The 21,473-nt window shown below is 47.0% G+C and overlaps 1 protein-coding gene across 1 annotated transcript; it reads right to left on the minus strand.

Moving 5' to 3' along the window:
* Positions 1 to 14,262: 14,262 nt before the first annotated feature.
* Positions 14,263 to 14,958, minus strand: LOC139273512 (histone H1-like). Its single transcript, XM_070890422.1, has one exon. The coding sequence runs from the start codon at positions 14,956 to 14,958 to the stop codon at positions 14,263 to 14,265; it is 696 nt and encodes a 231-aa protein (XP_070746523.1).
* Between the last annotated feature and the right edge of the window lie 6,515 nt (positions 14,959 to 21,473).

The following is a 21,473-nucleotide window of genomic DNA, read 5'->3' on the forward strand; positions in this document are numbered from 1 at the left end:
GAAACTGGCAGGTACAGAAGAAAACCCATGTTACAAATTCAGAAAATAACAGGTACAGAATAAAACTCACATAACAGAAACTGACAAGTACAGAATAAATTCCCAATCACATACGAGAAACTGACAGGTACAGGATAATACCCACATTGACATACCAGAGACCGACAGGTACAGAGTAAAATCCACACTCACATCCCGGAGACAGGCAAAAACAGAGTGGAACTTGCAGTCACATTCCAGAAGCTGACATGGTGTATAATAAAACCCACTTTTACCCACCAAAAACTGAAGAAAGAACAACACTCACGTAACAGATACTGACAGCTGTAAGAGAATAAGAAATAGTAGGCGGTAAGGCCGCTCGAGCCTGCTCCACAATTCATTACATTCATGGCTGAACTTCACCCTGAACTCCTGCCTGATACCCATTTCCCTTGATTCCCTTTGTTCTCTGTCTTGAATATACTCAATGACTGAGTGTCTCAGACCTATGTGTATAGAATTCCAAAGATTCACATCCCTCTGAGTGAATACATTGCTCCTCATCTCAGTCCTAAGTGTCCAATCCCTTATCCTGAGACTATGACCCCTAGATCGAGACTATCCAGCAAAGGAAAACATCCTCACAGCATCTACCCTGCCAAGATTTCTAAGATTTTTTTTAGGTTTCAATGAGCTCAGCTCTCATTCTTCTAAACTCCAGAGTGTAAAGGTGCATTTCACTCAATCTCCCTATCCCAGGATTCAATGTTGCACCCCCTCTAATATCCTTCCTTAGGCAATGAGACCAAAACTGTGCCCAGTAATCCAGGTGTGGTCTCACCAAAGCCCTACATAATTGCAGCCACATTTCTTTACTCTTATACTCCAAACCCCTTGTAATAAAGGCCAACGTATCCTTTACCTTCCTAATTGCTTGCAGTAGCTGCAAGTTAACTATATGTGATTCGTGTACAATGACACTCAAATCCCCCTGAATAACTATATTTGCTAGTCTCTCCTCTTTTAAACATTCTGCTTTTTGATTCATATAAAATTTAACACACACTCACATCCCATAGTCTGAATTATACAGTGTAAAACACACACTCACATCCCATAGTCTGAACTATACAGTATAAAACCCACACTCACATCCCATAGTCTGAACGATACACTGTAAAGCACACATTCACATCCCATAGTCTGAACTGCACAGTGCAAAACACACACTCACATCCCATAGTCTGAACTATACAGGGTGACAGATTGAGCAGAGACAGCGGCCTCTGAGCTTCCAGATCCACCTCCAAACTTCACACTCGAGCATTGAAATATTTGCCTGCTCCCCCCCCACCCCCGGCCACTCGTCTCCCCGCCCAGTGTTTAAACCGACGGGAAGGGCCCATGCGACCTCTCCTCCCCCAACTCTGCCAGTGGCTGCCATTTCCTCTGTGCTGGGCTGATAATCGTTGAACACATCAGGGAGCGGAGATATCCTGGGCCAGAGTAAGGGAGCAAACAGCAGCCACCTTACAGCAGCTCATCGCGTTGGGACTGTGTCCGCAAATGGGCTTTGTGTCAGGGAATCGGGGGCTGTTTGTAAGAGGCAGAATGGAGCAGGAAGTAGTTCGGGAACGTGGAGTGAGTGGGGGAAGGGAGCGGGGATATCCCGGGCTGTGTGTGTACAGTGTAAGGTAACAGAGAAAGTTAATCACCACACTCTTTCAAATCATTGCTGGTTTCTGTCACCAAACCAGTAGTGAATGTTCCTGATTCAGTCCCAATCTCACCGTGTCTGCCCTTCTTGGACATTGAACAGTGGAAACACAGCCTGATAGTGAGGATGTGAGGAGTATCACAAAGTGCATCTATTGCAGGCACCAAGACAGAAAGTAGACATTTCAAATTTGGTAATTTTGTTTCAGTGTGTTGAGTTCTCCAGAACCGTGTTGAAGGTGATCGAGAGATACATTGTCGCTCCCTCAGATACATCATGATCCGGGCTCTGTGACATTCTGTTGACTGCACAGGCACTTAACTCGGTTCCAACAGACTGAGAACAATTGTTGTACAGCCCAGGTACCTGTGGTTATAATCCAGAAAGCGATTCAGAATTTTACAGGTAGTTCTATGGGAGTGGAGGATATAAACCTCGATTGTATTAATCGGGTGATCCCATTCATGGACCAGTGCTGGGTTTGAGTTGTGTCTAGATGCTGATAACTTTCTATAGAACCGTCCTACACACCTGGTGTGGAAAATCTGAGTGCTGCTGTACTGCAGTGAGGTCAGACAAGGACACTGTTTGTATCACGGTTTCCCCTCTCCAGATACTTTACTTTATTATAAACATATACATTCATTACAACTTTATTTTATATTTTCCCCATCAGTTGTCCATATCATAACTAATATTTTTCTGGTATTATTATTCTCAAAGCAAAATACTTCATTGAGCCAGTATAAATATGATATTTCTTCCACCCAGAACACAAGAAAAAGTGCAGGCAGCTCCTTCTCGCATACAGTAAGTACATTATCACTCACAGAGCGCAGAGACACAGAACTGACCTCAATCCTGTTATCACAGGCAGCAGAAGCTGTCAGTCCAACAGTGATCTGAAGTGGCTGAGTTTCATTGTGAATCTTACAGCCACACAGAGCGGTAGGATCAAATGCTGTTTCACCATTGAAACATATCACATTCATATACCAGATACTGAAATATACAGAATAAAACCCACACTTGCACACCAGAAACTGATGGGTATAGATTAAACCCACACTCATCGACCAGAAACTGACAGGTACAGATTAAAACACATACTTTTTATCAGAAACTGATGGTTACAGATTAAACCCCACACATAGACCAGAAACTGACAGCTATGGGATAAAACCAACACTCAAATACCAGGAACTGACAGGTACAGATTAATCCCCACTTTCACATATCAAAGACTGAAAGGTACATCTGAAAACCACTCTCTCATACCAGAAACAGACAGATACAGAATATCACCCACACTCACATACCAGAAACTAATAGGTACAGATTAAAGCCCACAATAATAGACCAGAAATTGATAGGTACAGATTAACCCCACACTCATATACCAGAAACTGATATGTACAGATTAAACCCACACTCACATACCAGAAACTGACAGATACAGGTTAAACCCCACATTCATATATCAGAGATAGACAGGTACAGAATAAAATGCACACTCTCATACCATAATCTGACACCATCAGTTCCGGTGAGATCCAGACCGCTGTGCGCCTGCTGCTGCCCGGGGAGCTGGCCAAACACGCCGCGTCGGAAGGGACAAAGGCGGTGACCAAGTACACCAGCTCCCAGTAAAACTCCACGCTGTCCTGAGAGAACAAACCAGAAACACAACGGCTCTTTTAAGAGCCACCCACAACCTCTCTGAAAGACCTAAAGCACATCACCCTTTAGACTCAATTTACTGTAATTATTTCCTGAACAAGTGTGTTTGGGAACCTTTGCAGTTCCAGCTGTGGAGTTAGTTTTGAATTCTCATAAGCAGCTTCACTGTCTGGTTCGACGTTAGGACTGCTGTTGAATTTCCCGCCATTCAAGCTACAAACACGATTCCTTGTCGCTCGTTCCCATTTACAGCGCCTGCCGAGGAATTAAGAGCTTGTTTAGGGAATGAGGCTCAGATTTCAGTCACCTCATTCTCTCGCAAGCCCTTTACAAGTTTATTTTTCAATTCCTGTTACGGTCAATCCGTTTATTAACCCGGGACTCCCTGCAATGTAAAAACCCAGAATGGGAGTTCATACAGAGACCAGAACGGGAGCAGTGTGAACACTCTATCCCTCTTCCCTTTTCACAGAAGGGCTCCCAGTTCTGGTCTCACTCCCGCCTGTGCGGAAGATCAATCCTTGATTTGTGATTCCCAACTTTTACACAGTTTGAGCTGGAATGTGTCCTGTTACAGAATCAGTGAGGATTGATTGCCGTCCGTTACAGACAGATTGACAGTGAACGCGAATTTAATTTTGATTGTAACAGCCTGGAATTAGTAAGGGAAATATGGAATAAAATAAAATGAAGTAAAACCTGTTTGTAAACCTTTGGCTAATGGTGCATTTGTTAACATAATCCACACTTTAAAAAATTATTGGCGGTGTTTTTGAAATTAAAAATCGTTCGAGGTATGACTGTTGAGGACAGGAATTTCCGCCCTCGTTTCATTGGTGGTCTCAACAGACAATGGGTAAGGCGAGAGATTAACATTCAGCGGCGATTTCAGTAAAGAATCATCATGACTGGAGGAGGTAAAGGAGGCAAAGGACTGGGTAAAGGCAGAGCCAAATGGCACCATAAAGTGCTCCGTAATAACATCCAGGGCATCACCAAACCAGCCATCCGCCTCCTGGCTCGCCGTGGCCGTGTCAAGCGGATCTCGGGCCTGATCTACGAGGAGACCCGCGGGGTGCTGAAGGTTTTTCTGGAGAATGTGATCAGGGATGCGGTCACCGACACTGAGCACGCCAAGCGCAAGACTGTCACTGCCATGGATGTGGTGTACGCTCTGAAACAGCAGAGCCGTACTCTCTTTGGATTCGGCGGCTGAATAACGTGACCCTTTCCCCCAAACACAACACAAAGGCTCTTCTCAGAGCCACCCACCTCCTCACAGAGAGAGCAGTGACCTGGGGAACGGGGGCGAGATAGTTGATTTACATTTTGTTCTGTATAGATATGTTTTTTGCCAAGATCTATATTGTGGTGTTAGGTGTTTTAAATCAGCATATACACGATGGACAGAATGTCCTTTTAGTCTTCAAATCATAGACATTTACGGCGCATTCCAGATGAAGGTAATACTGAAAAAACTAATGTAGTTAGAACATAAGAACATAAAAACATAAGAACATAAGAAATAGGAGCAAATGTAGGCCATACGGCCCCTCGAGCCTGCTCCGCCATTTAATACGATCATGGACTCGGGTCTACTTCCCTGCCCCATATTCCCTTATTCCCTTATTATTAAGAAACTGTCTGTTTCTGTCTTAAATTTATTCAATGTCCCAGCTCTCTGAGGCAGCGAATTCCACAGATTCACAATCCTCAGAGAAGAAATTTCTCCTCATCTCAGTTTTAAATGGGCGACCTCTTATTCTAAGATTAAGCCCTCTAGTTCTAGTTTCCCCTAGCAGTGGAAACATCCTCTCTGCATTAAGACCCCTCATAATCTTATATGTTTCGATAAGATCACCTCTCATTCTTCTGAATTCCAATGAGTAGAGGCCCAACCTACTCAACCTTTCCTCAAGTCAACCCCCTCATTCCGGAATCAACCTTGTGAAACTTCTCTGAACTGCCTCCAAAGCAAGTATATCCTTTTGTAAATATGGAAACCAAAACTGCATGCAGTATTCCAGGTGTGGCCTAACCAATACCCTGTACAACTGTAGCAAGACTTCCCTGCTTTTATACTCCATCCCCTTTGCAATAAAGGCCAGATTCCATTGGCCTTCCTGATCACTTGCTGTACCTGCATACTAACCTTTTGTGTTTCATGCACAAGTACCCCAGGTCCTGCTGCACTGCAGCACTTTGCAATCTTTCTCCATTGAAATAATAACTTGCACTTTGGCAGAAAAAAAATCAAAGAGCATGACCTCACACTTTCCAATATTATACTCCATCTGCTAAATCCTTGCTCACTCACTTAGCCTGTCTATGTCCTTTTGCAGAATTTTTGTGTCCTCCTCATCCATTGCTTTTCCTCCCATCTTTGTATCGTCAGCAAACTTGGCTGCGTTACACTCGGTCCCTTCTTCCAAGTCATTAATATAGATCATAAATAGTTGGAGTCCTAGCACTGATCCCTGTGGCATCCCATTGGTTACTGATTGCCAACCTGTGAATAAACCATTTATCCCCACTCTCTGGTTTCTGTTTGTTAGCCAATCCTCTATCCATGCTAATATATTACCCCCAACCCCGTGAACTTTTATCTTGTGCAGTCAGTAACCTTTTATGTGGCACCTTGTCAAATGCGTTCTGGAAGTCCAAATACACCACATCCACTGCTTCCCCATTATCCACCCTGTTCGTGACATCCTCAAAGAATTCTAGCAAATTTGTCAAACATGACTTCCCCTTCATAAATCCATGCTGTTACATCCATGTTACAGCAGTGACAGATAAGAAAGGTGTTGAATTAAACGATGGAGACATTGCCCTCATAGAAGGACTCCTAAGTCCTGATCAGAAGTGACCCTCAGGCAATCTCGGTTACAAACCGGTCAATGTCTCGAACATGTAGAAATGTAGATCGACAAACACAGCTGTTCAGATTATTGAATGTATATATAGAAAAAAACGTGAATGAACCTTCCTCATAAGTCCGGCCGTCATTAACCATTTTTGCCTGAGAGCAGAATAGAAACATAAAGAACGGAGTATAAATCGGGAGTATAAATTGTTGACCTAATTCAAGAATTTGAGATTGTGGCGAGCAATAAATCTGATTGGATGTTTAAAGATACCAATCAGAGAGATACAGAACAATGGAAATTGACAACGCAGCCAATGAACCAATCACAGTCATTGCCTTCACCCATCCCTCATTAGCATAGGGCTGTGGGCGGAGTGTGGGGCTGCCTATATAATGCGAGCCCAGAGCAAGATTTCCTTCATATCTGTGCCTGACTGAACAAGACGATGCCTGAGGAAAAGAAACCAGCTTCGAAAAAGGGTGCCAAGAAAGTCATCAAGAAAACACCACCAAAGGGCGGCAAGAAGCGCCGAAAGTCGAGGAAGGAGAGTTATGCTATCTACATCTACAAAGTGATGAAGCAGGTTCACCCAGACACCGGCATCTCCTCCAAAGCCATGGGCATCATGAACTCGTTTGTGAACGATATTTTCGAGCGCATTGCGGGTGAGGCTTCCCGCCTGGCCCATTACAACAAGCGCCGCACCATCAGTTCCCGGGAGATTCAGACCGCCGTGCGCCTGCTGCTGCCCGGGGAGCTGGCCAAGCACGCCGTGTCGGAAGGGACAAAGGCGGTGACCAAGTACACTAGCTCCAAGTAAAACTCCACGTTGTCCTGACAGAACAAACCCCAAACACAACGGCTCTTTTAAGAGCCACCCACAACATCATTGAAAGAGCTGCACAAACACATCAGCCTTTAGACTGAATTTACTGTAATTATTTCCCGAACAAGTGTGTGTGAGAACCTTTGTAGTTCCAGCTGTAGATTTAGTTTTGAATTCTCATAAGTAGCTTCACTGACCGGCTTGACCTTGGCGTCGCTGGAATTTCCTGCAGTGAGTAAACTACAAACACGGTCCCTGGTCGCTTTCCCTTTGTTCTCAGACCCGTTCATTCACAGCGCCTGCCGACGAATTTATTTTGGGGGACGGGGAAACTCCGATTTCAGTCACATTCTCACTCAAGCCCTTTTCACGTGTTTTTTTATTCCGTTGCGCTCAGTCTATTTATTAACCCGAGACTCCCCGCAGTGTAACAACCCAGAATGGGAGTTCTTAGAGACTAGAACAGGGGCAGTTTGAACACACTGTCCCTCTTCTCTTTTTACAGAAGGACTCTCCGTTCTGGTCTCACCCCCACAGCAGCTCCTGTGAAAACAAGTTCACTTTTACAAAGATGGAGCTGGAATGTGTCCCGTTATAGAATCAGTGGGGACTGAGTCCCGCCCGTTACAGACAGTTTGAAACTGAAGCCAAATTTAATCCTGATTGTAACAGGTTGGAATTTGCAAGGGGAACATGGAATAAGACAAAAGGAAACAAAGTGTTTTGAAGTATTTGGCTAATGGTGAAGTTACTAACATAATCCGCAATTTTAACAATTATTGGCGGGATTTTTGAATTTAAAAAATCGTTAGGTTCTGGCTGTTGGGAACCAGTAATTTCCGCCCTCTTTTCATTGCTGGACTAAACAGGCTGTGATTGGTCATCGGAAACAGCCAATGAAATCCACGACAGAGTGGCCAATCACAAGTTTGCTCCCTGCATCCATCCAGAAGGTATAAGAAGGGCAGATATAGGAGGCGTTTCTCATTCCTTGTCTGAACCTGCGGATTGTGGAAATGTCTGGAAGAGGAAAAACCGGCGGTAAAGCTCGGGCCAAGGCCAAGTCTCGCTCCTCCCGGGCTGGACTGCAGTTCCCTGTGGGCCGTGTTCACAGGCTCCTGCGAAAGGGGAACTACGCTGAGCGTGTGGGTGCCGGAGCCCCGGTCTACATGGCTGCTGTGCTCGAGTATCTGACCGCTGAAATCCTGGAGCTGGCCGGCAATGCGGCCCGCGACAACAAAAAAACCCGCATCATCCCTAGACACCTGCAGCTGGCCATCCGCAACGACGAGGAGCTCAACAAGCTGCTGGGAAAGGTGACCATCGCTCAGGGCGGGGTGCTGCCTAATATCCAGGCTGTGCTGCTGCCCAAGAAAACCACCACTTCGTCCAAGACCAAGTAAAGCGGACAAGATTTAAACTAATAACCCAAAGGCTCTTTTCAGAGCCACTCACAGTATCTGTGAAAGGGCTGCTTACTGTATTAATGGAGACCTTGTGTTCAGGTACCAATAAATTGGTATTTTTCAGTTCCTGGTATCTGCATTACGGTTCTCTGCTCGCGCAAACTGTTTTAGTTAGCAGCTAATAATTAAACTACAGTTGTCAGAGACTCAAAAATTGTATAAATACCGCAACCGGTTCCCTAAATATTATTTAATCTATCAATGAAAGCTGTATGAAGAAATTAGGCGGTTATTAAAAGGGCCTAGTTTAATTCTGGTCTGGTTTGAGAGTTTGAATGCTGGTTCTGTTCCCAGGATCTCCGGCCGTTCCGGGCTGTGTATTTCTCCTAAGCCGGTCAGTTTAGGCCTACACTGAGCAGCCAAGCGCAAGACGGTCACTGCCATGGATGTGGTGTACACTCTGAAACGGCAGGGCCGCACTTTCTATGGATTCAAGCGACCCTCTCCCCCAAGCACAAAGCAAAGGCTCGTCTACGTGCTACCCACCGCCTCACGGGGGGAGGGAAGGGGATGCAGGGAGGGAGATATAGTTCATTTAAATTTTGTTCGGTTTAGATATATATTTTTCGCCAAGGTCTATATGTTTTAAATCAGCATATGCACGATGGACGGAATATCCTTTTAGTTTCAGAATTATAGACATTTATCATAGAAGCTTACAACACGGAATGAGGCCACATCGGCCCATCGTGTCCGTGCCGGCCAACAAAAGGCTATCCAGCCGAATCCCACTTTCCAGCTCTAGGTCCGTAACCCTGCAGGTTACGGCACTTCAAGTGCACGTCCAAGTAGTTTTAAATGTGGTGAGGTTTTCTGCCTCTACCACCCTTTCAGGCAGTGAGTTTCAGACCGCAGCCACCCTCTGCGTGAAGATATTTCCCCTCTAAATCCTCTACCAATTACTTGAAATTTATGCTTCCTGTGCTAAGGGAAATGGGCCCTTTACGGCACAGAAGGTACGGCATATTCCAGGTGAAGGTAACACTGAAACAACTAATGTAGTTACAGCAGTGACAGATAAGAAAGGTGTTGAATTAAATGCTGGGAGGAAGGCAGCATCAGGGCGGAAGGACAGTGAGGGCCTTTTGCCTCATAGAAGGACTCCCAAGTCCTGACCAGAAGTGACCCTCAGGCAATCTCGGTTACAAACCGGTCAATGTCTGTCGAACATGTAGACATCTAGATCGATAAAGAACAGAATATGGCTCGGGAGGGGATGTAAGTGATGACATAATTCAAGAATTTGAGATTGTGGCGAGCAGTAAATCTGATTGGATGTTTAAAGAGACCAATCAGAGAATTACAGAACAATGGAAATTGACAACGCAGCGAGTGAACCAATCACAATCGTTGCCTTCACCATCCCTCATTAGCATAGGGCTGTGGGCGGAGTGTGGGGCTGCCTATATAATGCGAGCTCCGAGCTAAGTTTACGTCATGTCTGGGTTGAATTGAACAAGACAATGCCTGAAGAGAAGAAATCAGTTACTGCCAAGAAAGGCGCCAAGAAAGTGATCAAGAAAACACCACCGAAGGGCGGTAAGAAGCGCAGGAAATCGAGGAAGGAGAGTTACTCCATCTACATCTACAAAGTGATGAAGCAGGTTCACCCCGACACCGGCATCTCCTCCAAGGCCATGGGCATCATGAACTCTTTTGTGAACGATATTTTTGAGCGTATCGCGGGTGAGGCTTCCCGCCTGGCCCATTACAACAAGCGATCCACCATCAGCTCCCGGGAGATCCAGACCGCCGTGCGTTTGCTGCTGCCCGGGGAGCTGGCCAAGCACGCCGTGTCGGAAGGGACAAAGGCGGTGACCAAGTACACCAGTTCCAAGTAAAACTCCACGCTGTCCTGATACAACACCAGAAACCCAACGGCTCTTTTAAGAGCCACCCACAACGTCTCTGAAAGAGCTGCACAAACACATCACCCTTTTAACTCAATTTACTGTAATTATTTCCTGAGCAAATGTTTGACAACATTTAAAGTTGAGTTAGATTTGAATTCTCATAAGCGATTTTACTGTCCGGTTCAACCTTAGCTTCTCTGATAAATTTCCCTCCCAGTAAACTGCACACACTGTCCCTGGCCGCCTGCCAATGAATTATGATCTTGCTTTAGGAGGTGACATTCAGACTTTAGTCACCTCATTCTCTCTCAAACCCTTTACAATATAAAAAAAATTCTAGTTCGGTTCAACCCGCTTATTAATCCGAGATTCCGAGTGCAACAGCCCAGACTGGGAGTTTTTACAGAGACCAGAACAGGGAGTTTGAACCCTGTGTCCCTCTTTTTTCACAGAAGAACTCCCAGTTCTGGTCTCACTCCCGCCTGTGCGGAGGATCGATCCATGATCTGTGATTCCCAAATTGTACAAAGATTGAGCTGGAATGTGTCCCGTTACAGAACGTTTGAAACTGAACCCGAATTTAAACCTGATTGTAACATCCTGGAATTTGGACGGTAATATGGAATACGGCAAAAGGAAATAAAAAGTGTTTGGAAATCTTTGGCTAATGGTGAATTTATCATAATCCGCATTGTAAAAATTATTGGCGGGGTTTTTGAAATTGAAGATTCGTTGGAAGTCGAACAGTAATTTTCGCCCTCTTTTCATTGGCGGGCTAAACAGACGGTGATTGGTCAGCGGAAAAGACCAATGAAATCCACTTCAGAGCGACCAATCACAAGTTTGCTCCCTGCATCCCTCCAGAAGCTATAAGAAGGGCAGATGTGGGAGGAGTTTCTCATTCTTTTTCTGTGGATCGTGGAAATGTCTGGAAGAGGAAAAACAGGCGGTAAAGCTCGCGCCAAGGCCAAGTCTCGCTCCTCCCGAGCCGGACTGCAGTTCCCTGTGGGCCGTGTTCACAGGCACCTGCGAAAGGGGAACTACGCTCAGCGTGTGGGTGCCGGAGCCCCGGTCTACATGGCTGCTGTGCTCGAGTATCTGACCGCTGAAATCCTGGAGCTGGCCGGCAACGCGGCCCGCGACAACAAGAAGACCCGCATCATCCCCAGACACTTGCAGCTGGCCATCCGCAACGACGAGGAACTCAACAAGCTGCTGGGAAAGGTGACCATCGCTCAGGGCGGGGTGCTGCCGAATATCCAGGCTGTGCTGCTGCCCAAGAAAACCACCACTTCGTCCAAGACCAAGTAAAGCGGACAAGATTTAATCTAATAACCCAAAGGCTCTTTTCAGAGCCACCCACAGTATCTGTGAAAGGGCTGCTTACTGTCTTAATGGAGTCAGAGCCCTTTAATTCATGTACCGATAGATTGGCCTGTTTTAGACCTGTAAACATAGAAAATAGGTGCAGGAGCAGGCCGTTCGGCCCTTCGAACCTGCACCACCATTCTATAAGATCATGGCTGATTATTCCCTCAGTACCCCTTTTCTGCTTTCTCTCAATATCTCTAGCCATAAGGGCCACGTCAAACTCCCTCTTGAATATATCTAACGAACTGGCATCAACAACTCTCTGCGGTAGGTAATTCCACAGGTTAACAACTCTTGAGTGAATAAGTTTCTCCTCATCTCAGTCCTAAATGATTTACCCCCTTATCCGTATGCGGGAGTTTTCAGTTCCCGGTCTCTGCATTACGGTTCTCTGATCACACATACATTCTTCCCGTTAACAGCGAATAATTGAACTACAGTTGTCACTCAACAATTGTATAAATACCGCCACCGGTTCTTTAAATATTCTTTAATCTGTCTGAAAACGAGAGAGTCGGCGATGATGAATTAATGTAGTAATAAAAGGGCCTAGTTTAATTCTGGTCTGGTTTGAGATAGTTTGAATGCTGGTTTTGTTCTCGGGAGCTCCGGCCGTTCCCGGGCTCTGTATTTCGCTGCTAAGCCAGTCAGTTTAGACCGCACTGCATCAGCGAGCGATGCACAACATACAGGATCCGGGTCCATTGCAGTGCTTCCCAGATCTGCCTGCCCCCATTCTCCGGCAACACCGAATGAGGAAATCTATGCTCTGCCCCGGGGAAGTAGAGGTCAGAGCGACGCAAAGCCGATGTCAGTTTCCGAAAAAATTAAAGGGCTCATCAGTTAATCGTCAATAACTCCCATGTGAACGGAGCTGGTATATGAACACACGATCAGTAATCAGTCCCACACCCTCTGCCCGTCCCTACAATGGGTTAATGAACACGAAGCTCTGGTAATAGGAGATGGCAGCTCTTTCCTTTGCTGATTTGTTGGCTCTGAAAAGAGCCGTTGTTGCACTTGGTGCTGAAGCTTGGAGCCGAGGCAGGGGGAGTCTAAGCGCGCTCCCCGCGGATGCGGCGGGCGAGCTGGATGTCTTTGGGCATGATGGTGACTCGCTTGGCGTGGATGGCGCATAGGTTGGTATCCTCAAAGAGCCCCACCAGGTAAGCCTCACTGGCCTCCTGCAGGGCCATGACGGCCGAGCTCTGGAAGCGCAGGTCGGTCTTGAAGTCCTGAGCGATCTCCCGCACCAGGCGCTGGAAGGGCAGTTTGCGGATCAGCAGCTCGGTGGATTTCTGGTAGCGGCGGATCTCCCTCAGAGCCACGGTGCCGGGTCGGTAGCGATGAGGCTTCTTCACTCCGCCCGTGGCCGGAGCACTCTTCCGGGCCGCTTTGGTCGCCAGCTGTTTGCGAGGAGCTTTCCCTCCGGTGGATTTGCGCGCTGTCTGCTTGGTCCTGGCCATTTTCTGAACGGATCTCAACACAATCTGGGATACAGGAACTGTTAATGCGGAGCCTCCTCTGGGGCCTCCTTTTAAAGTGTGTGAGGGTCCGCCCCGGGGCTGTGATTGGCTGCAACCCGACCGCCAATCAAGTTTGACCCAAGCACCGAGAGTGAAAATGAAGGGCAGGGATTACTGGATCCTGATTGGCTGAACTGAAACTGACAGTTGGTCAATTTCAAAAAGCCCGCCAATTTCAGAATATCAACCAACAGAGATTAAATAAAATCTAATTTCCCGCCAGCAATTTAAGAATCCCGCTCTTTATAACGGCGATTGTGCCCCATTATAAGTCACCAATCCCATTCTGTCACATTCCGGTTTGAATTCTGAAGCCTCTAGCTTTCTGCAGCCGCCAATTTCAAACCGTTTTCCTACAATAGAACCGAAACACAGCGCTCCGCACAAATCCTAACAGACTCGGAATTCATCTTCAAGACTTCCAGGAACCAGAAGCTTTTAAATAAGGTCCCGTTACAATTAACAATCGCGAATATTCCCGCCTATATACAGCCCCTTCCCTGTCAATCTCAGACCTTGTTCCATCTCCCCACACTTCCTCTCACAGACGGGTTCAGCAGTTTACAAACACCGTATTCCAGCTGATTTGGAGACTGTGGTGTTTGGGGTTTGAGTTGTGAGGCGGGGTATCTCCGCCAGTATCACCGGCTCACAGACTCTCCCCCTGAATCTGTGAAATGACAATGACCAGGAACTGAGACTGGAGCCGAACACATCCCCAGTTACAGTGAGGCCCGGGCCGGACATCCCATTCTGTGTGTTTTATTGCAGACACTGGGGGAGGGGTGGGTGCAGCCAATGTCAGCGAGTCACCAGGGATCCTGGCTTCATGTTCAATGATTTCTGTCTGAAATCTGAGCCCGGCCCCGGGACAGGGATCATTTGATTCGGGGATCAGCTCTTTTCTGAGAGGCGTGGGTGGCTCTGAGAAGAGCCTTTGGGTTCAGATGTTTACAAGTTGCACTTTTTATTTACTTTTTGTGCGCTGCTTTCTTGGGTCTTGCTGATTTGGCCTTGGCCCTCGGTTTTTCCACCTTTTTGGCCACCTTCACCTTTGCGCCCGAGGCCTTCTTGGGGCTCTTGGGCTTCGCTGCAGCCGGCTTCTTCCCAGCCGCCGCTTTCGCTGACTTTTTTGCTGTTAGCGCCTTCTTGGTGCTCGTTTTCTTGGCTGGAGATTTCTTGGCTGCTGGTTTCTTGGCCGGAGATTTCTTGGCTGCTGGTTTCTTGGCTGGAGATTTCTTGGCTGCTGGTTTCTTGGCTGGAGATTTCTTGGCTGCTGGTTTCTTGGCTGGAGAGTTCTTGGCTGCTGGTTTCTTCACCTTCCTTCCCACTTTACCCTGGTTTTCCTTCTTAGCGACTTTGAAGGAGCCCGAGGCGCCCGTGCCCTTGGTCTGCAGCAGGAAGCCATTTGTCACATTCCTCTTGATACTGAACCTGATCTGGGACCCGCGCTTCTCCACATCCACGCCTTTGGCCGTCAGAGCCTTCTTTATCGCGGCCAGGGACATCCCCTTACGATCGCTGCCATCGGCCACAGCCTTTAGGATCTGTTCGCCCAACGTGGGACCGGCTGGCTTGGAGCGGGGAGCCGCCTTCTTCTTGCTGGGAGCCTTGATTTGAGTGGCGGCGGCAGGAGGGGCCGTTTCGGCGGCTGCAGTGTCAGTCATGTCTGCGACTCTGTGGAAAATCTCTCTGACAGTCAAAGCTCGGTCAGGAATGAAACGGGAGGCGGCGGCACAGAGCAACTTAAAGGCAGCGAGCGGACGGGGCGGAGACATCCTGCTGTCAGCTCCCCGCCCCTCCAGCCTCTCTGTGTTTCTCTCTCCTCATTAACTGTCCGATTCCAATTCAACCCGGGCCCTCCAGATTCCCAGACTGGCCTCTTTCTGTTCCGAACACCGGGATGTTTGCTGTCGAGAAAGTTTCATCCGAATTGAAGGCAGCAATTTGGATTTAAACCCGTTTCATTGCTGCACTGATCGCGCTCTCTCACCCGATCGCGGATATTTTTTCTGTTTTTTGATTGAAATTTGAAATCAAATCAAACTTGACGTTTAATTCCCACTTTAGACCTGAGCAGGGGAGCAGGGCGATCCTGTGACAGGGAAATCTTTGAATTTTACACAAGAGGGACTCTGGAATCCGGCGATGAGACGGACACACAAACACAGTGATATTAGTCTCACCGGGCCGCCCCTTTAACACACTCTCGCTCACACAATGTTCACATCTGCACATTCACAACACAAACTGTCCCAGATTTACAGCTCCCAGCACAGAGTTTCCTCTCCGCTCGGCCTGTGCTGCCGATTCTCGGGGTTAGTTGTAGTTTCCCAGCTCACTAAGTGTTAAACACTCCGAGGCCGGCGCTTCTCACAATATCTGTTCCCCAGATTCAGGAGCAGGAGCCAATCACAGCAGTGGCTGGCTTAACCCATATCGGCTGTTAAGTTGTTATATTGTTCGAATGCAGAAACATGTTTGATTAACATGAAAATATAAATTATATGTTCACCGTCCCTCCAGCATTTCTTTGTCTCTCTCACCTCCTAAGCTGAGGGACATTTAACAGTCACTAGTGTCCTATCCATCCCATGCTCATCACCCAGAGACGTGTCTCCATATTACGCTCAATACTAGTGTCAGACATTCATGTACCGCACTACGAAAGATAGAGAGAGACACACACACACTTTATCAGTCTTACACTTGGTATCAGTGTTCCCATATTACGCTCAATACTAGTGTCAGACATCCATGTACAGCACCAGAGAGAGAAACAGAAACAGTATCAGGATTGTACTTCCAATAGTGTTTCCACATCATGCTCAATAGCGTTATCCCGCCTTCACAGACAGTACAAGAGAAAGAGGATTGTAACAGAGTCAGAGATAGGGGGAAGAGTGCTGAGCGCGAGACAGCAAAGATCGAGGTCGGGCGGTGAGACACAGAAACATGCACAGTATCAGTTCCAGACTGACCTGTGAGGTCCGGTTTTATCCTGAAAGTCCCCATTGGGGAGATAGAGATGCAGTCCCCTCTCTCACTGATATTGTACCACAGAGGGAGACATTATTAATTCCACACTGTGGGACAGTGTCAGAGAGTGAGAGAAACAATGCCCCACATTTAACCCTCGCTTCCCTGTTGTAGTCTCTGTAATTTTGCAGCTCAGGGCTGTTCGGTATTATTCTCAGTGACCGAGTGTTTCACTCCAATTAAATTAACCTGGGACTTTTACTGTCAGATATTAACTCCTGCACAGTCCCAGCAAACACTCCTGCTCCCTCGCCCCTCCGATGTTTCTGCAGGATTGCTTTGTGAAGACGGGCTCACGAAGAGAAAAACACCCTGCATGGCATGATCCAAAATTGAGCATCTCAAAGGGACAAGGTCCCCAGCTTTAAACATTCTCTGTCCTCCAGGCCTCCATAACCAGTGCCTGCCAAGAGATACTTGGTCACTCAACCAGAAAACACCAGGACTGGTTTGATGAGAATGATCAGGAGATCCAAGAACTAATAGATCGCAAGCACAGAGCATTTCTGAGCCTCAAGCAAAAACACAACTCGGGAGCAGCAAAGCAACATTACAGGTAGCTCAAGTCTGAGGTCCAACAAAAAACCTGGGACCTAACAAACAGCTGGTGGATGGAGAAAGCACAGGAGTTACAACAACTAGCCAACAGCCATGATGTGCTAGGATTCTTCATCGCAGTCAAGGCCACCTATGGTCCAAACACCCAAGGCCCCACCCCACTGCTGGCCAAGAACGGGGAAACCGTCAAGGACACCAAGGCTGTCAGGGCCTGCTGGAAAAGGACTTCAAAGATCTCCTCAATCAAGACTCTGCCTTTGAGTCGAGTGTTCTCAATTCCATCCCGCAGCTTGCGACCCACCACCACCTCAGCGAAACCCCAATGGTGCATGAGGTTGGAAAAACCATAAGACAGCTCAAGAACAACAAGGCTATGGGAGCGGATGGAATCCCTGCTGAGACACTAAAGTATGGTGGAGAGGCACTGTTGACGCAGATACATGACCTCATCTTTCTCATCTGGAGTGAGGAGAGCATGCCGGGAGATCTCAGAGATGCAGTGATCATGACCAGCATTAAAAAAGGGGACAAGTCCACTGCGGCAATTACAGGGGAATCTCCCTGCTATCAACCACTGGGAAGGTTGCTGCTAGAGTCCTCCTCAACCATCTTCACCCTGTGGCCGAGGAGATCCTCCCAAAGTCACAGTGCGGATTTCGTCCCCTATGGTGCATAGAAACATAGGAACATAGAAAATAGGTGCAGGAGTAGGCCCTACGAGCCTGCACCACCATTCAGTAATATCATGCCTGATCATTCAACTCAGTACCCCTTTCCTGCTTTCTCTCCATAACTCTAGATCCCTTTAGCCGTAAGGGCCATATCTAACTCCCTCTTGAATATATCCAATCAACTGGCATCAACAACTCTCTGCAGTAGGGAATTCCACAGGTTAACAACTCTATGAGTGAAGAGGTTTTTTCTCATATCGGTCCTAAATGGCTTACCCCTTATCCTTAGACTGTGACCCCTGGTTCTGGACTTCCCCAACATCAGGAACATTCTTCCTGCATCTAACCTGTCCAGTCTCGTCAGAATTTAAAATGTTTCTATGAGATCCTCTCTCATCCTTCTAAACCCCAGTGAATAAAAGCCCAGTCAATCCAGTCTCTCCTCATATGTCAGTCCAGCCATCCCCGGAATCAGTCTGGTGAACATTCGCTGCACTCCCTCAATAGCAAGAACGTCCTTCCTCAGATTAGGAGACCAAAACTGAACACAATATTCCAGGTGAGGCCTCACCAAGGCCCTGTCGAACTGTAGTAAGACTTCCCTGCTCCTATACTCAAATCCCCTAGCTATGAAGGCCAACATACTATTTGCCTTCTTCACCACCTGCTGTACCTGAATGCAAACTTTCAATGACTGATGTACCATGACACCCAGGTCTCATTGCACCCCAGCCCCCCCCTCCCCATTACCTAATCTGCCGCCATTCAGATAATATTCTGCCTTTGTGTTTTTGCCCCCAAAGTGGATAACCTCACATTCATCCACATTATACTGCATCTGCCATGCATTTGCCCACTCACCTAACCTGTCCAGGTCACCCTGCAGCCTCTTAGCATTCTCCTCACAGCTCACACCACCACCCAGTTTAGTGTCATCTGGAAACTTGGAGATATTACACTCAATTCCCTCATCCAAATCATTAATGTATATTGTAAATAGCTGGGGTCCCAGCACTGAGCCCTGTAGCACCCCACTAGTCACTGCCTGCCATTCTGAAAAGGACCCGTTAATCCCGACTCTCTGCTTCCTGTCTGCCAACCAGTTCTCTATCCACGTCAGTACATTACCCCCAATAACATGTGCTTTAATTTTGCACACCAATCTCTTGTGTAGGACCTTGTCAAAAGGCCAAATACACCAGCTCCACTGGTTCTCCCCTGTCCACTCTACAAGTTACATCCTGAAAAAATTCCAGAAGATTAGTCAAGCATGATTTCCCTTTCATGTTGACTTTGACCGATCCTGTCACTGCTTTCCAAATGCGCTGTTATTTCATTTTTAATAATTGATTCCAACATTTTCCCCACTACTGATGTTAGGCTAACTTGTCTATAATTATCCATTTTCTCTCTCCCTCATTTTTTAAAAAGTGGTGTTACATTAGCTACCCTCCAGTTCATAGGAACTGATCCAGAGTCGATAGAATGTTGGAAAATGACCACCAATGCATCCACTATTTCTAGGGCCACTTCCTTACATACTCTGGGATGCAGACTATCATGCCCCGGAGATTTATCGGCCTTCAATCCCATCAAATTCCCTAACACAATTTCCCGCCTAATAAGGATATCCTTCAGTTCCTCCTTCTCACTAGACCCTCGGTCCACTAGTACTTCCAGAAGAGTATTTGTGTCTTCCTTCATGAATACAGAAGCAAAGTATTTGTTCAATTAGTCTGCCATTTCTTTGTTCCCCATTATAAATTCACCTGAATCTGACTGCAAGGGACCTATGTTTGTCTTTACTAATCTTTTTCTCTTCACATATCAATAAAAGCTTTTGCAGTCAGTTTTTATGTACTCGGAAAGCTTCCTCTCATACTCTATTTTCCCCCTCCTAATTAAACCCTTTGTCCTCCTCTGCTGAATTCTAAATTTCTCCCAGTCCTCAGTTTTCTGCTTTTTCTGGCCAATTTATATGACGCTTCCTTGGATTTAACACTATCCTTAATTTCCTTTGTTAGCCACGGTTGAGCCACCTTCCCCATTTTATTTTTACTCCAGACAGGTATGTACAATTGTTGAAGTTCATCCATGTGATCCTTAAATGCTTGCCATTGCCTATCCACCATCAACCCTTTAAGGATCAGTTGCCAGTCTATTCTAGCCAATTCACATCTCATACCATCGAAGTTACCTTTCCTCAAGTTCAGGATCCTAGTCTCTGAAGTAACTGTGGCACTATCCATCTTAATAAAGAATTTTACCATATTATGGTCACTCTTCCTCAAGGGGCCTCGATCAACAGGATTGCTAATTAGTCCTTTCTCATTACACATCACCCAATCTAGGATGCCCCCCCACCCCCTCTAGTTGGTTCATCGACATATTGGTCGACAAAACCATCCCTAACACACTCCAGGAAATCCTCCTCCACTGTATTGCTACCAGTTTGGTCAGCCCAATCTATATGTAGATTAAAGTCACCCATGATAACTGCTGTACCTTTATTGCACACATCCCTTATTTCTTGTTTGATGCTGTCCCCAACCTCACTACTACTGTTGAGTGGTCTGTACACAACTCCCACTAGCGTTTTCCACCCTTTGGCAACATACCACCCTGCAGTCTTGATTGTGGCCACAGAAACGTCTATCTATTCCCCTTACAATAGAATCCCCTACCACTATAGCTCTCCCACTCTTTTTCCTGCCCTCCTGTGCAGCAGAGCCACCCACGGTGCCATGGACTTGGCTGCTGTTGTCCTGCCCTGATGAGTCATCCCCCCCAACAATACCCAAAGTGGTGTATCTGTTTTGGAGGGGGATGACCACAGGGAAATCTGCACCACCTTCCTTCCACTGCTCTTCCTGTTGGTCATCCATTCCCTATCTGTCGTGTAACCCTGACCTGTGGTAAGACCAACTCACTAAACGTGCTATTCATGGCATCCTCAGCATCGTGCATGCTCCAGAGAGAATCCACCCGCAGATCCTGTGCCACAATGCAGTCTGTCAGGAGCTGCAGCAGAGTACACTTCCTGCTAATGTAGCCATCAGGGACACTGGAAACATCCCTGCATTCCCACATAGCATAGGAGGAGCATGACACCTGTCCGAGCTCTCCTGCCAAGGCTTAACCCTTAGATCAACTTAATTTGGAAACAACAATGATAAAGGTTACCTACTGATAGGGAAAAGAAAAAGAAAAACTACTCACCAATCACCAGCCAATCATTTACCCCCTTGGCTGTGACGTCACCTTGCGATTTATTCTACTTCTTTGTTTACCTTCTGCAGCTGCACCTGCACCAGCTGGCCTCTCCGACTGTTGGGCCTTTTATAGGCCTCTCCGATGCTGCCCCAGACTCCCGCTGCTCGAACTCCCGCCTCTCCGACTGTTGGGCCTTTTATAGGCCTCTCCTATGCTGTTCCAGACTCCCACTGCTCGAACGCCCGCCTCTCCAATGCCGAGCCTTTTATAGGCCTCTCCGACACTGCTCCAAACTCCCGCTGCTCGAATTCCCACCTCTCCAATGCCAAGCCTTTTATAGGCCTCTCTGATGCTGCACCGGGGCACAATGGACATGATATTTTCAGTGCGACAGCTGCAGAAAAAATGCAGGGAGCAGCGCCAGCCCTTATACATGGCCTTTTTCAACCTTACAAAGGCCTTTGTCAATGTCAACCACGAGGGTCTATGGAACTTCCTCCTCCATTTCGGATGCTCCCAAAAGTTTGTCAACATCCTTCAGCTGCTCCAAAGGACATGCAGGCCATGATCCTTACCAATGGATCCATTACAGACCCAATCCACGTCCGGACCGGGGTCACATATGGCTGTGTCATTGCTCCAACCCTCTTCTCAATCGTCCTTGCTGCCATGCTCCACCTCACAGTCAACAAGCTCCCCAT

Source organism: Pristiophorus japonicus, chromosome 9 (genome assembly GCF_044704955.1).
Source record: "Pristiophorus japonicus isolate sPriJap1 chromosome 9, sPriJap1.hap1, whole genome shotgun sequence".
Taxonomy (NCBI): domain Eukaryota; kingdom Metazoa; phylum Chordata; class Chondrichthyes; family Pristiophoridae; genus Pristiophorus; species Pristiophorus japonicus.